Source organism: Hermetia illucens, chromosome 2, assembly GCF_905115235.1.
Source record: "Hermetia illucens chromosome 2, iHerIll2.2.curated.20191125, whole genome shotgun sequence".
Lineage (NCBI taxonomy): Eukaryota > Metazoa > Arthropoda > Insecta > Diptera > Stratiomyidae > Hermetia > Hermetia illucens.
In genome coordinates this window covers 185,707,343-185,720,705 of record NC_051850.1, presented here as the reverse complement: position 1 = coordinate 185,720,705, position 13,363 = coordinate 185,707,343, and the positions used below count along the sequence as shown (strand labels likewise).

General features: G+C 47.5%; 1 protein-coding gene across 1 annotated transcript; it reads right to left on the bottom strand.

Moving 5' to 3' along the window:
* Positions 1-36: 36 nt before the first annotated feature.
* Positions 37-11,283, bottom strand: LOC119648876 (E3 ubiquitin-protein ligase Bre1). Its single transcript, XM_038050767.1, has 7 exons — positions 11,147-11,283; positions 10,425-10,798; positions 9,655-10,364; positions 2,011-2,442; positions 1,796-1,946; positions 1,519-1,729; positions 37-1,454 (listed from the first exon to the last, which is right to left on the bottom strand). Exons 2-7 carry the CDS (start codon positions 10,768-10,770, stop codon positions 368-370), a joined length of 2,937 nt encoding a protein of 978 aa, XP_037906695.1. The 5' UTR covers positions 10,771-10,798; positions 11,147-11,283; the 3' UTR covers positions 37-367.
* Between the last annotated feature and the right edge of the window lie 2,080 nt (positions 11,284-13,363).

Sequence of the window (13,363 nt, the reverse complement as noted above, 5' to 3'; positions counted from 1 at the left end):
AAGGAAAGGGGTAAAGGCAAGGAAATGGCCACAATCTTCATTGAAATCAATTGTCTTTGTTTATTTCCGACATACATTACATGATAGTTTAGCTCTACAGTAGTACTGCTTACTTGCTAATAAAATTATGAAATGTAAAATATAAAACTAGAATAGAATAACGGTTGTTTCTTCTTCTTTTCACAGAATTTAACAACTACATCTCTGCATATAATAGTCCAATGTGGTTCATCAAAAATTATCTCTGGAAGTAGAAATTCCAAATTTTCTGAACTCCTTTTTTTTCCAGGTACACAACGAACAGAAAAAAAAATTAATAATTAAAAATAATTGGAAAGCAACATTGACACTGCCCTTAAATACCAGTCTACGTGGATAGATAAAGTCGGTGGTAGTCATTGGCACCGAATGCACAATTGCATTTGGGACATTTGCGTTGTCGAGTTTCATATCGAGTTCGCAAACAGTCGTAGCAGAAGACGTGAAAGCATTTAGAAAGTACGGCATCCTTTCGCTTCACCTTACACGAAGGACATGTAAGTGTCTCCTTATACTCGCGAATTTCTTCCATCATAACTTCATCGATTGTTGTTCCCGTCATTTCGATCTTCTTCATTCGCTCCGCCTTACGTTTGAATTGGGCTAATTCCTCTTGTAAGCGTTTTGTCTTGTACGCCTCTGCTTCCAGCGAACTGGTCTTCTCCGCGACAACTTGTTGAGCCTCTTTCATTTGGGCGTGATACTTTTCGAGATGAAGCTTCAAATCGGCCGCTGACTGGGCCGACTCGATTGCTTTTCGCTTATGCATTTCCATGGCTTGCTGCCTCAGAACCAATTCCTTCTCAATAGTAGCTACCGTATTTTGAAGGTGGATCTCTTTTTCTTCAAGCTTTCGCAGGACAATGTGCATTGCTTCGATTTGAGTATCTCTCGTGGCGATTTGATCCTCCAGGATTTGTTTCTCTTCTCGTAAAAGTTTATGCATTTGGTTGGCTTTGATTCGTTCCGACATCAATTTGAAATTGGCATCGTCTTTTTCGCGAAGTTGCTGTATGAGTCGCGAATTTTGCTCCTGCATATCTTCAAACGCTTGGCCGGTGACTTCCATTTCGTTGAGTAGGGCTTCCTCTTCGTGCGAGCCGACAAACGGTCGAACGTAGTGAGCCCCTGCCCACGGACCCTCTGCTGTTTTTTGATTTGCCACTTGTTTTTGTAATTCATACTTTTGCTCCTCTAACTGCTTGATTTTGCGGAGCGCTTCTTCATCCGCAAGTTTCTTTCGCTCTTCTCGTTTACTTTCTTGCATTTTCTTCAGTTGTTGACGTAGATCTTCGATTTCCGCTCGCAACTTCTTCTCCGCCGCCATGAGCTGAACCTTGTCGCGCTGCTCTTTCGAGACACCTTTGTACATGTCCAGAAGTAATTTCATTTCCTTCTGATCATTCAAGGCTTTCCTGCAGGGATTATAAAAATGGAGTTAGCAAACGATAACTCTAATTCTTCAACAGTAATACTTACTTCAATTGAGCTTTCATGTCCCGCACCATTTCCGACTCTGCAATTTTAATATCTTTGGCGCGTTGGGCATCCTTTGCTTCCTTTTCAGTTTTGGTAGTATTAGCATTCGCCTGGCCGTCCTTCTTATCATTAGGCGTGGTGGATCCTTGCTTCTCCTGCTTGATTCCGTCTTTGCTGTCTTTGCAATCCTCTTCGTTCTCATCGGATTCCGCTGAAACAACAATAGACCGTTGAAGACAATTCTAATTACATCTATTTGCACACGTATCCGACTTACTTTTTATCTGCGTCGAAGAATTCTCTTCCTTAATGCTAGCAGATCCCTCCGAGCTGGTCTCTTCTTTGATTGCATTCTCCTGCTTGACGTCATCCCCACGTGAATTGGATCCTTCCATTTTAGAAGCCAAATCTTCTAATTCCTTCCTCAACTAGAAACAAACAAATCAGCTTCTTATTGTTTGCACTTCAACAGGTTTTCTGGTCCCCACTCACCTTAATATTCTCAGCCGATGCATCCTTATACTTCCTCTTATACCTCTGAACCTCTCCCTTCAATTGACCATTGTGATTCTGTAGCGACGTAATAAGATGCCGCATTTCCCGATTTATTGGAGCCGTTTGTTCATTGGCCGCCATGTTCTGTTCAAATTCGATTCTAAGCATTTCATACTCTTTACGAATCTGCCCAAGAACGTCTTCCATTTGAATCATTTCGCTTCGAACCTTCTTTTGAGCGATCAGTTCTTCACTTTCCATCATTTCTATCTGACGAAGATGTTGATTTTTGCTGGTTTGCAATTGATTTCGCGTTTCGTCCAGCATTGTTTTGATCTGCATGGATTCATTGTACAGAACGGAGAACTGCGATTGGAGACATTTGTATTCAGTGGTTTCCACGATTACAGATTCAGGAAGTTGACGAATCTGGAATTTGAAGGGAAAAGATATTCAATATTGCATTATCTACGGATGGACTAGCGCAACATGTGTTGCGATTTATACACACAGAATGAGTGGATTAACGAGTGAGCAGAGGTGCAAGTACTAAGGAGAGAAATATCTCCTCAGGGGGTGTGACGTCCCCGACGTGCCCGAGTAAGTAGTTCTAGCTGGCAGAATATCTGCGACCTAGGTAGTAGCCTTGAAAAAGATTCTCGATGAAGAGCGAACCGCGAATGTCCCGCGAATGACCAGTACACGTCGGGACACACTAGGAGTCTCCGGAGCCGTCAAAAGCTATCTGTCGACGTCGATGGAATGATGTGAGCCTAGCTTTGCCAAGGTGCTAGTTGTAACGTATATCAGGAGCCAGCCCCTTCGCGACCGTGGTCGGGTAGTGTGCATTGAACCGGTGTTAGTAGACCGCGTTGCCCCAATCGAGCGCTGATTCGTCCGTGAATTCCGGGATCAGTTAAGCTTAGGTCAGGCCTCAGGGAATTGGGGTCAGGGCCGTGTCCCCGAGAACACACCCGTTCCTGACTATTACGACCCGCTCCTTTGCACACGATGCGCTGGTAAATTTTTCAAAAAAAAATCGATGAAATAGCAGGGAAGAAGGAAGGGCTGAGTGTCTTTCGGCGCAGCATAAAAATGTCTCATTCACCGCAACGATCAGCGAAAGAGGCAGCGAGGACTGACATACTCGGTGTGACAATGGGACGTACAAATAAAGAGGAAGCCTTACCAAGTGGCGCGACTGACGATGCGGGGACAACTCCAATACTCTCCTGTTACTACTCCTGTTCCGAAAAAAGCCCAGCCAGAATCGCTAGTCATGAGCAGGTGGATTCAGACACGAACCGAGTGCAAGTGCAGTCGACCTAGCTAGAGCCGAAGAGGAAAGGCTCATCAGGAAATGAGCGGCAGTGGTGAAGTGTATGCGGTCGGCAACGTTCCTCCAGAGGAACAAACGACAGTAAGGGCGTCAAAAATGGGCTGATGGAACTGGAGGAATTATTGGATCGCATCTCCTTCTACAGGCGAACGTGGAGAGCAGCGGAAGACGATTGGAAAGCAAAAACAACTGCACTCCCGGCTGAGAACGCTGCTTGCGCCAAATGGACCGCAAATAGCGCACTGCAAAGCGAACTGGGGAAAACGCGGAAAAAGGACGACGTGCCTGAAGTATTAAAGTAGTTTCCAGGGTCCAAAAAAATAAGGCGAGGAAGGATAAAAGAAAACAACTGACTACGCCGCCAGAGACCCGTCTGTCCAACGACAAGGACGCTGCGAACGAAAAGCCAGTAGGAGAAAAAACGAGGAAACGAAGGGCTGGTTCGTCGACTCTGCTCATTAAGCCAACGGAAGGCAGGACATATGTGGAAGTTCTTAGTGAAATCAATCCACTACAGGATGAAACCCAAAGACAACGGAGCAGAGGTGTCTTCCATACGGAAAATAAGGAGGGGCGGAGTCCTTGCCAAACTGCGCCCAAAGACGACTAAGAAGAGTACGTTCTGCGAAGCGGTCAAGGGCTACTGTGGGAGAAGTCTCTCATTTCTAGTCAAGAGCCTATGTGCTCTCTAGAAATCCGGGATGTTGACTGCCTCACAGAATAGGTTAAAGTGGAAGAGGCGATAAAGCGTGGAGGTCCAGAGGTAACCACTACCTGGATAGGTATCACTTCTGTAAATGTTCGAAGCCAAAAACTCGCCGTGGTGGAAGTCTCTGAGCAATATGCGAGGAAACCCCTTAGCAGCGGGAAAATCAAAATTGGATGGGTAGTATGCAGGGTACGAATGCAGATAGTCCCCACCAAGTGCTGCAGGTGTCTGGACACACGTCAGCAACTTGTAAGGGACCGGACAGGAGGACAGCAGGCCGGAGATGCGGCCAGGTAGGTCACCAAACGAAGACGTGTAATGAAAGCGAAAGCTGCGTTCTCTGCAGCGATCGTGGCGCGTCTGATGAGAGCGTTGCACACACTGCGGGCTCGGGACGGTATCCAATCTTTAGGGGCAGGTAAGGAAAGAACTAGGGCGTGAATGGCATGATCCGCATTTTACAAATTAACATGCATCGGAGTGCAACCACTCACCACTTGCTAGCTCAGTTCGCTGCGAAGGTAGATGCTGATCTAGTGCTAATCAGCGAGCTATACCCAAACAGGGACCCGGCTGCATAGCATTTCGACTTATCGGGCACCGGTGCCATCGTGGGTTCGGGACGACGTTCGAATTCGAATGGAATGGCTTTGTCTGGATTCTTTGTTTAGGGATAACGTATTTTAGCGTTTACCTGACGACGAATGAGACGATGCCGACTTTCGGCGCCGGCTTGATGCTCTGGAGGTTGCCGTTTCGAACACAGAGGAGCAAATCCTGATAGGCGGTGATTTTAATGCTAGGGCCCTTGAGTGGGGCATACCTCAGCCAGACTCCAGAGGGAAACGGATTCTGGAAATGGAGGCGAGAATCTGGCTCGTAGTTTTAAACACAGGATCCAACGTTTCGGCGCCCAGGCTGTGAAGGAAGCATTCCTGACATCATTTTTGCGTCGGAATCTCTGGCGCCATCGGTGGACGGGTGCCGAGTCCTGGAAGACTTCTCGGCAAGTGATCGCCAGCACATCGCGTGGTTGACGCTACTTGCCGGCGAGCACCAACCCGACGCTTCCCCGTTTTGGCGTAACGGCCGGCATTATGGTTCATTCATGTCGGGGCTTAGTTAAGCGCATCTCGGATTGTGAAGGATGAAGCTAAGTTCGACCGTGTAATTTGCAAATTGAATGCCAATGTATCGATAGAAATTGCCAATATATTGGAGCAAATATGACGCCATAAAAAACCTTCTAATCAACGGCTTTTCGCCTCCAGAAGAGAATGAAATGCGGCATCTGCTTAGTGAATGCGAAATCGATGATCGCAACTCCAGCAAATTGCTACACTTTTTCATCATCGTCAACGACGTAACAACCGATATTCGGTTTAGGCCCGCATTAATAAGATACTGCAGAGATCCCGGTTTTACGCCGAGGTCCCCCAATTCAATATCCTTAAAAGTTGTCTGGCATCCTGGCCTACGCCGTCGTCCTATCTCAGGCAGAGTCTGCCTCGTCTTCTTTTTCTACCATTGATATTGCGTTTATAGACTTTCCGGGCTGGATCGTCCTCATCAACACGGATTTTATACACAACCTAACGGTCATGGTATCGCTCATAGATTTCATGTCCCGGGTTCCTTCGCTGAACCCGTGCGGTTTGACTACGTTATTATCGGTCTCGAAAGCCATTGGACTAGTCACGGACGTGTTGGAGGACTGCTCATACGTCAGGCTAAACGAGCAGCTCATACGCCGGCTGTCAATGAGTGAAGAAGCGAATCTGAATCACTTCCTAAACGAACTGACGCTGGGTGACCCCCAGCCAACTGCTTCGTGAATTGATGCAGCTGGGCCAGGATAACGTCGGCTCAGAGCTGTTGGAGTCCCTCTGGTTGCAGCGGCTTCCGAAGAGCAACCGCGCCATTTTCGCCTGCGCGGACTCGGAGTCGCTGGAGGTGCTGTTCGCCACAGCTGAAAAATTCCACGAGGTGTACGCACGCCCCGTGGTCGCGGAAGTCTCTAGAGATATACGTTAGAAAGTGGAAGACGTGAATGATGACCACACTTGCGGACGCATTCGCATTCGACCCTCTGAGCGGGCGTTGCTTCCTAGTCGAGCGCTGAGGTGTCGATTTTCTCCGCATTCCCGCACTCAAATATCGCAACATCACTACTAAAAGTAGTTTCTCCCAACTGGTTAAGCACGATTGTGCAGCACCATATTAACACTACCGGCTCGCCGATCTTCTCAAAGGTGCATCCTCTATCACCTCAGAAGCTGTTGCAAGGAAAGAGTTTGACGATCTCATGAAATTCAGTATTTGCGGAGCTGTTGGTCATCTCCACACTATTTGATCCTTATGCCAAACGGCGAATGGAAACCTTGCGGAGATTATAGGCATCTGAATGCCCAGACAATTCCTGACCGGTATCTTTTCCCTTATTCCACTCATCCATCATTCCGCGCATCCACTAACAAAATGCCGTATTTTCACGATTTCGGATCTGGCCAAGGCGTATCACCAAATCCATGTTGCTCCGGAAGACATACCGAAAACGGCTATCTGCACACTTTTGAACTCTTCAGGAAGACATTTGGCTTGTGCAAGGCTGCGCAGACATTCCAGAGGTTCATCCACTCAATCCTACGAGGTATAAACTTCTGTTTTGTTTACATGGATGATGTTTTGGTCGCCTCTCCTTCCGAATCTGAGGATTTGGACCATCTCATGTGGATTTTCCAACGTCTCCTTGAGGCCGGGCTCGTTCTAAACGTTGAAAATTGCAAATTCCTACAAAAGCAGGTGAAATTTCTCGGCCACGTGATTATCCTTGACGAAATTCAACTAAACCCAGACAAAGTTGAAGTGATCAGACACTTTCCTCTGCCAACCACGGTGAAGGATATGCGAAGGTTTTTGGGCATGTTAAACTTCTATCCTCGTTTCTTGCCTAAGGCTGCTCATCACCAAGCGATTCTCAACGCAGACAAGTAAGCGTTGAGAGTCCAAAACCAAGGACTCTCGCGGGATTGCGTGGTCTACTGAGGCCGTCCAGGCATTTGAATAGGTCAAACAACAGTTTGTTGATGCTATACTACTGACATTTCCTCGGCCAGATGCACCCTTAACCGTGTTTGCCGATGCCTCAGACACAGCGGTAGGCGCCGCTCTTCACCGACGGGTGAATCCATTCTGGCAACCGTTGAGCTTCTTTTCAAAACAGCTCAACCCAGCTCAACGTAACTACAGCATCTAAGCTCGTGAGCTACTCGCCGCGTACCTTTCCATTAAATACTTTCGCTTCTCCCTTGAGGGTAGGTCGTTCACTGTGTTCACCGACCACAAGCCGCTTAAGCAAAACCCGGACAAAGCATCTCCTCGCCAACTTCGGCAACTGAACTTCAGTTTACTTCCGACATCCAACACATGTCTCGAAAAGACAACGTCGTTGCGGACCCTTTGCCAGGAATCTTGGAGGTCACAGTCCCCGCTGCGGTCGATTATACGGCAAACGCCAAGGAGCAGAAAGCCGATGCATAGCTTCAGAGCCTGAGGGCAAACTCCAAATACAAGTTCAAGGAGTTTCCTATCTTCGGCCCAAACTCCTACTTACTCTGCGGGACCTCAGACAAGGGACCTAGGTCATTTATTCTGGCCGATTTTCGGAAGTATTCCACGCAATACATGATCTTGCGCACCCAGGCAACAGGACCGACGAACCGATTAGTTACCGGAAAATACTTCTGGCCGCCCATGAACAGGGATGTCAACTCTTGGGTCCGACAGCGCATCACGTGCCAGAAGTGTAAAATCAACAAGCACGTAAAAAACAAAGTAGGCGTATTCTGTCGGTCGACCAAGCACTTCCACACCATCCACCTCGACATCATTGGCCTTTTGCGAGACTCGCCCGGATTCAAGTGTTGCCTCACACGCATTGACAGGTTTACGCGGTGGCCTGAAGCAATACTTTTGACTGACATTACGGCACAATTATATGCCGAGACTCTCTGTCGAGAATGGATCCCGCACTTTGGTGTACCAGCCGTAATCATCACGAACCAGGGAATGCAGTTTGAGTCTGTTCTTTTCTTGGAGTTAGGTAAACTCCTGGGTTTTAAACGTCACAGGACCTCTGCATACCATCCGCAGTCTAATGGGATTCTGGAACGTTGGCACCAGACACTAAAAGCCGCCCTAATGGCAAGCAACGATCCGTCGTGGCCGCAGTTTCTGCCTTTCGTTCTCCTCGGCCTTCGCATAGCCAATCGAGTGGAGTTCGCGGCCAATCCCGGGGATATGGTGTATGGGGCGAGTCAACGACTCTCTGCCGACCCCGTGCTAGATATCAGAGCAAGGATAAGCGACTCCAGCATGCTGGGTCTGCTCAGAGACGTGGTTTCGAAACTGCAGCTGATTCTATCTTCCGGGCATACGACGCCGGATTTCGACATCCCCAGGGACTTCGAGACATGCTCGCAGGCCCTCATTAGACTGGACAATCGTCGGAGGCCGCTGCGAACGACGGGAGCACGCCTTCAAGCTCGACGAGACTGAAGCGTCAGGTTCACCCGGTAACCTCATTGGCGGGATTACGTCCCGGGCTCCACCGCTGAACTCTCGCGGTTTCAGCTGGGGGCGAAGTGATGTGGTGGCAAATCGGATGCAAGAACTACCGACTGCATTGCCGGCGGTGAGAACACCTCCGCCGACACAGCTGGCGACCTAGTACGAGGCCGGCGCGTTACACTTCCACTTCCTTCTTGATCTGACCGCCGATGAGTGCGGACGTAGTCCACGACATTTGCAGAGCAAAATGTTGTCATCCATTTTTGAAAAGCAGTCATATCACATTTGCGAGCTAAACCTCGGAAACGGTTTGTAAAAAGTGCTTTTCACTAACCGACATTAAAAACAAAGTGTAAAAGTGCTACATAACCATGTGGCCTTACATCAATCCACTGCAGTGCATACACGGAACTAACACCAGAAGGAAATTGCGCGAAATTCTTCACGCGAAAGTGATTGAAGAATGTCGAATACGCAATGCTTTTCTTCCACCATACAAATTGAAGCAATGCGTCGCGAAACGAATCTCGTGTCTGTAGTCTTCTTGGAAAGAAGAGACTCGCTTATACGATCATAAACACGGAGAGAGTGCAAAGCTGGGACTTGCACTTCACTCTCAGGAAATTTGGTCGCACTACAAACAGATTGAAAGCTGACAAGATTCCACAACTTTCGTTGTAATGAACTCCTACGGAGATCCGCAATCTAATGTTAGATCTGACCTTAAAGGAACCTGTGAGGAAGAAGCTCACAGGCTGGAAGCTTATCCTCGCCCCGGGTGCCTTGGTTGCTGGGCTGCTTACTCGCAATATGAAGGTCTTACCAGGCTATGGCAAGCAGACCTCATACATGGCACAATGAGGAGACTAGAAATGGGCTATGGGGTGATCCTATGGTGTGGAGTGAAGACTATAAAAGGGTCTTGTCAGCAGAAGGCAAATCTTGCACAAGCTTTGATCCTTCCCCGCAAGCCTTGATACCTAGCCCCCACGACGAGCACAATGAACGCAAAAATTTCACTCACCTCCATTTTCAGTTTCTCCACTTCCTTCAACGTTTCCCTATGCGTTTGGTGCAACTTATCCAGTTCCGTCAGTCTATTGTTCGCCAACTCCCTGTACTCCTCCAGCTCCTTCTGCAAGTCCTCCAGATGTTGACTGTTCACGCTAGTCGTCGAAATGCTCTTACTGCCCGAGCTCTTGGCCGCGTCGCCATGCATCTGATGGTACGCCTTCAACTTCTCAATAGCCTCCGCCAAATGGTTCTCCAACTTGTCATTCCGACATCGCACCTTCTCCAGTTCATACTGCAACTCATCGATTTGATTTCGCAGTTCCGAAACCTCCGTTTCCTTGGCCGTCAACGCGTCCTGGTATTCCTTCATTTTCAGCGACATCGTGTGGAACTTCTCGTGGAGCGACGTGTTGAGATTCTGCAAGTTTCGATTCTCTGCCATGATTTCGATCTGAGATTGGCGAAGTGTCTCGTCGATTGGGGGGATCTCGACGTCGTTTTCAGTTGCGCCGCTCTCACTTCCTTCGTTCACAGAGGCCGCGGGACCTTTGAGGGCTCGTGTGATCTTTTCATTGCGTTGCATCAGCCGATCGATGACTTGAACGATTTTCGCCACTGCTCGCTTTGAGACCTGGACACGATTCGCTAGTTTGTCGTCCAATTCCTCTTTGTCCCAAGTGGAAAGCTGAGTCAAGAAGGAAGTTGTCACCTCGTTCTCGTCTGGAAATAAAGAAAACGCGTTAGGGGATACAATCAGGAGGAATTCATGGCTGTACTCACTTTTATTCTCCGATTCGTCAGCCGTCTCGGCATCGAACCGCTGCAGGAGGACTCTGATGTCCTCGTTGAGCTGGTTCCAGTACCGATTCACCACGTTCAGTACAGCATCGTCCTGTGTCTGTCGCTTTTCGAGCTGCTCGATGCGGTGTCGCAGCTCAGCTTCGGACCGTATTCTCTGTTCGATCCGCTGTGCTAGCTTTTTGTTCTGAAACTGCAGAACTTTGATGTCCATTTCCTCCAGTGTGGAGACGGGGCCTATGAGGTGCGGTTCGAAGTGTACCTTCTTTATCGCAGGTTGGCCGGCCGCGCCGGAGCTGCTTGAATCATCAGCACTTCGCTTCGACATGTTTTCGCTTTATCGGAGAACTTAGAGGCTGAATAAAGTGAAAATCGAATCAGTTGGGAAGTTTGGCTGTGCAGAATTGAGAAATTCGAGTTTTATCGACGCTAATTAGGTTTCATTACGTCAACAAAAGGTTTTGGTTCTAAACCGTATTCAAGCGTCGGAAACGGCCTCGCTAGCCATCGCAAGGGCAGTTTATCAATGAAATTTAGTTCCGACCGACATTCTGCTACTTTATAATAATATTTCTCCCGTTTTTCTCAGAAATTTTTATCGATCTTTGAAGTTTTGTGTTATTGGCAAATGTCAAGAATTTCACTGCTCCAGATAGCCAGAATGCTCTACTCTCCTATGGGAAAACTGATAAATATTGTCTTACCTGCTTAATGAAGTATCGTTTGCCAATACGAAAAACTAGTTTTCATTAATAGTTTTTGGGAAATGTGGCAAAAACACCGAAACAAACCTGGCTTTTTGTCCACCAGGCACAGCATCTAAACACTTGTCAAATGGAAAATGAAATGATGTTGCTTAGCAAAGGCCCCGCATATCCTAACTAGATTGTGGATTGTGCAGTGTGGATGATGTGAACATGTGGTGAGCGGGAGATTATATTTGAAATAGAAGCGGATGTTGTAGATAATGAGTTCATTGGGTTGTTTCAGAAATTCTGTCATAAAATGAGGCACATTGAGAAAATGAGCTATCAAAGCATCTAAATAATTAGTAGAGGTTCTTCACCCTTAGTATCGAGTCATGAGGCGTTGTTGGTTATTTTCTTTCATTAAATATAAAATTATAAAATGGTTGCGTTGGTTCACTAACATAAAGTTGCCAACTGGATATCATCAGCCAACTTTAATTGGTTCGCTTACGATACGGGAGGTGGCATTTCCGAGGTGCCAGAGCAAGTAGTTCTGACCCTTACGTCCTAGGTTTTGGCCACGAGAAAGTTTCTCGGTGAAAAGCGAACGGCGAATGACCGATACACTCCGCGACACACTGGTGGGGTGATGTGAACCTAGTTCTGCCAAGGTGGTAGTTGTGATGTGTGTCAAGAACCAGCTCCTTCGGGACCCTGGTCGAGTAGTGTGCATTGAACCTGTGTTAATAGACCGTTTTGTCCCGAGCGCTGATTCGTCCACGAGTTCCGGGATCAGTAAAGCGTAGGTCAGGCCTCAGGGAAATTGGAGAGAGGCTGTGTCCCCGAGTGTATACCCGTTCCTCACTATTGCCGACTGCTCCCTTGTATACAATGCGCTGGTTAAATTCCCATGGAGAATAATCATAATAACACAAAAAGACTATTCCACCAGAGGCCCAAAAACGAATAGCCGGAGTACGTTCCGCGAAGCGATCAAGGGGTTACTGGGAAAGAAGTCTCTCGTTTCTAGCTATTCTCTTGAAATTCGACATCTTGACTGTCTCACGGAAAACGTCGAAGTGCAAGAGGCGATAAAGCGTGAATGTCCAAGATAATCTCTATCAAGTGCTCCATATGTCTGAACTATGGACTCACGTCAGCAACTTGCAAGCAACCTGACAGGAGTACAGCATGCCACAGATACCGTCAGGTAGGTCACCAAGCGAAGACCTGCAATGAAAGCGAAAATTGTGTTTTCTCCAGGGATCGTGGCGCGTTTGGTGAGGGCGTTGGGACGACGAACATACTTTTTTCTCTTGTGAAAGGAGGGACTACTTTCGCCAGCAGCGTAATGCAGACACAGGGGAGCTCTCTCCAAACAACATTTTCAGAGAGATGCTGAGGAGCGCTGCTAGATGGAGTCGTATTGCGCATTATGTTTGTGCTCTTCTTATTCCGAAGAAGATTGAACTCGACCGGAGGAGAGGCCGAATGGCAAGGGTTTGCCTGAACTAACAACTTCCTTCTTCCCCTTCCCCTCCTGCTGGTGAAAGGGATTCCTTGAGTTGAAGATTTCCAAAGAGAGAGTGGGAGGGCTAGCTCGAAGTAATGTGTCAAACGATTCCAGGCTAGTTCTTTGATAACAGGGAGGTTTTTAGTTGGTAGTCCGACAGCCTACTGCTGCGGGAGTCCAACGTAAACGCATTCACCTACCCTGCTCCCCAATATATATATATTTATTTCGTTTTGGATTCATTGACCCTGAGCCCACTTCACTCGCTGCTACCTCAAACTGCACGAATAGTTCCTTCGAACGAAGTATTGCTGGGACAAGGATATCCACTTCGTCCATGTTCGGCTGGGATGCCATCGATTCCGAAAGCTTTATGTGATTTTAACTTAAGCAAAGTCGCCTTTACTTCATACTGAGTCGGGGGGCGCTTGAGGAAATGTGTCGTCGTTGGGTTCTAGAGGTCTTGAAAATACTGAACTCATATTGCTTTTATTTGAGTTGCGTCGCTGGTGATATTGCCATTCTGATCTATAGAAAGGGTAGATCGCAGTTTAGAACCTATCCTCATCTGCTTCACTGTATTAAATGCTATTCGTAGCCCGTTCTTCTTCAACCTATCGTCAATTGTTAAAATTGTTGTTGAACTTTATATATACGTCCTTGAGCCGACGGGGAAGGATTAATAGGACTATGTTGCCTAGCCGTTATTGCTGAAGCAC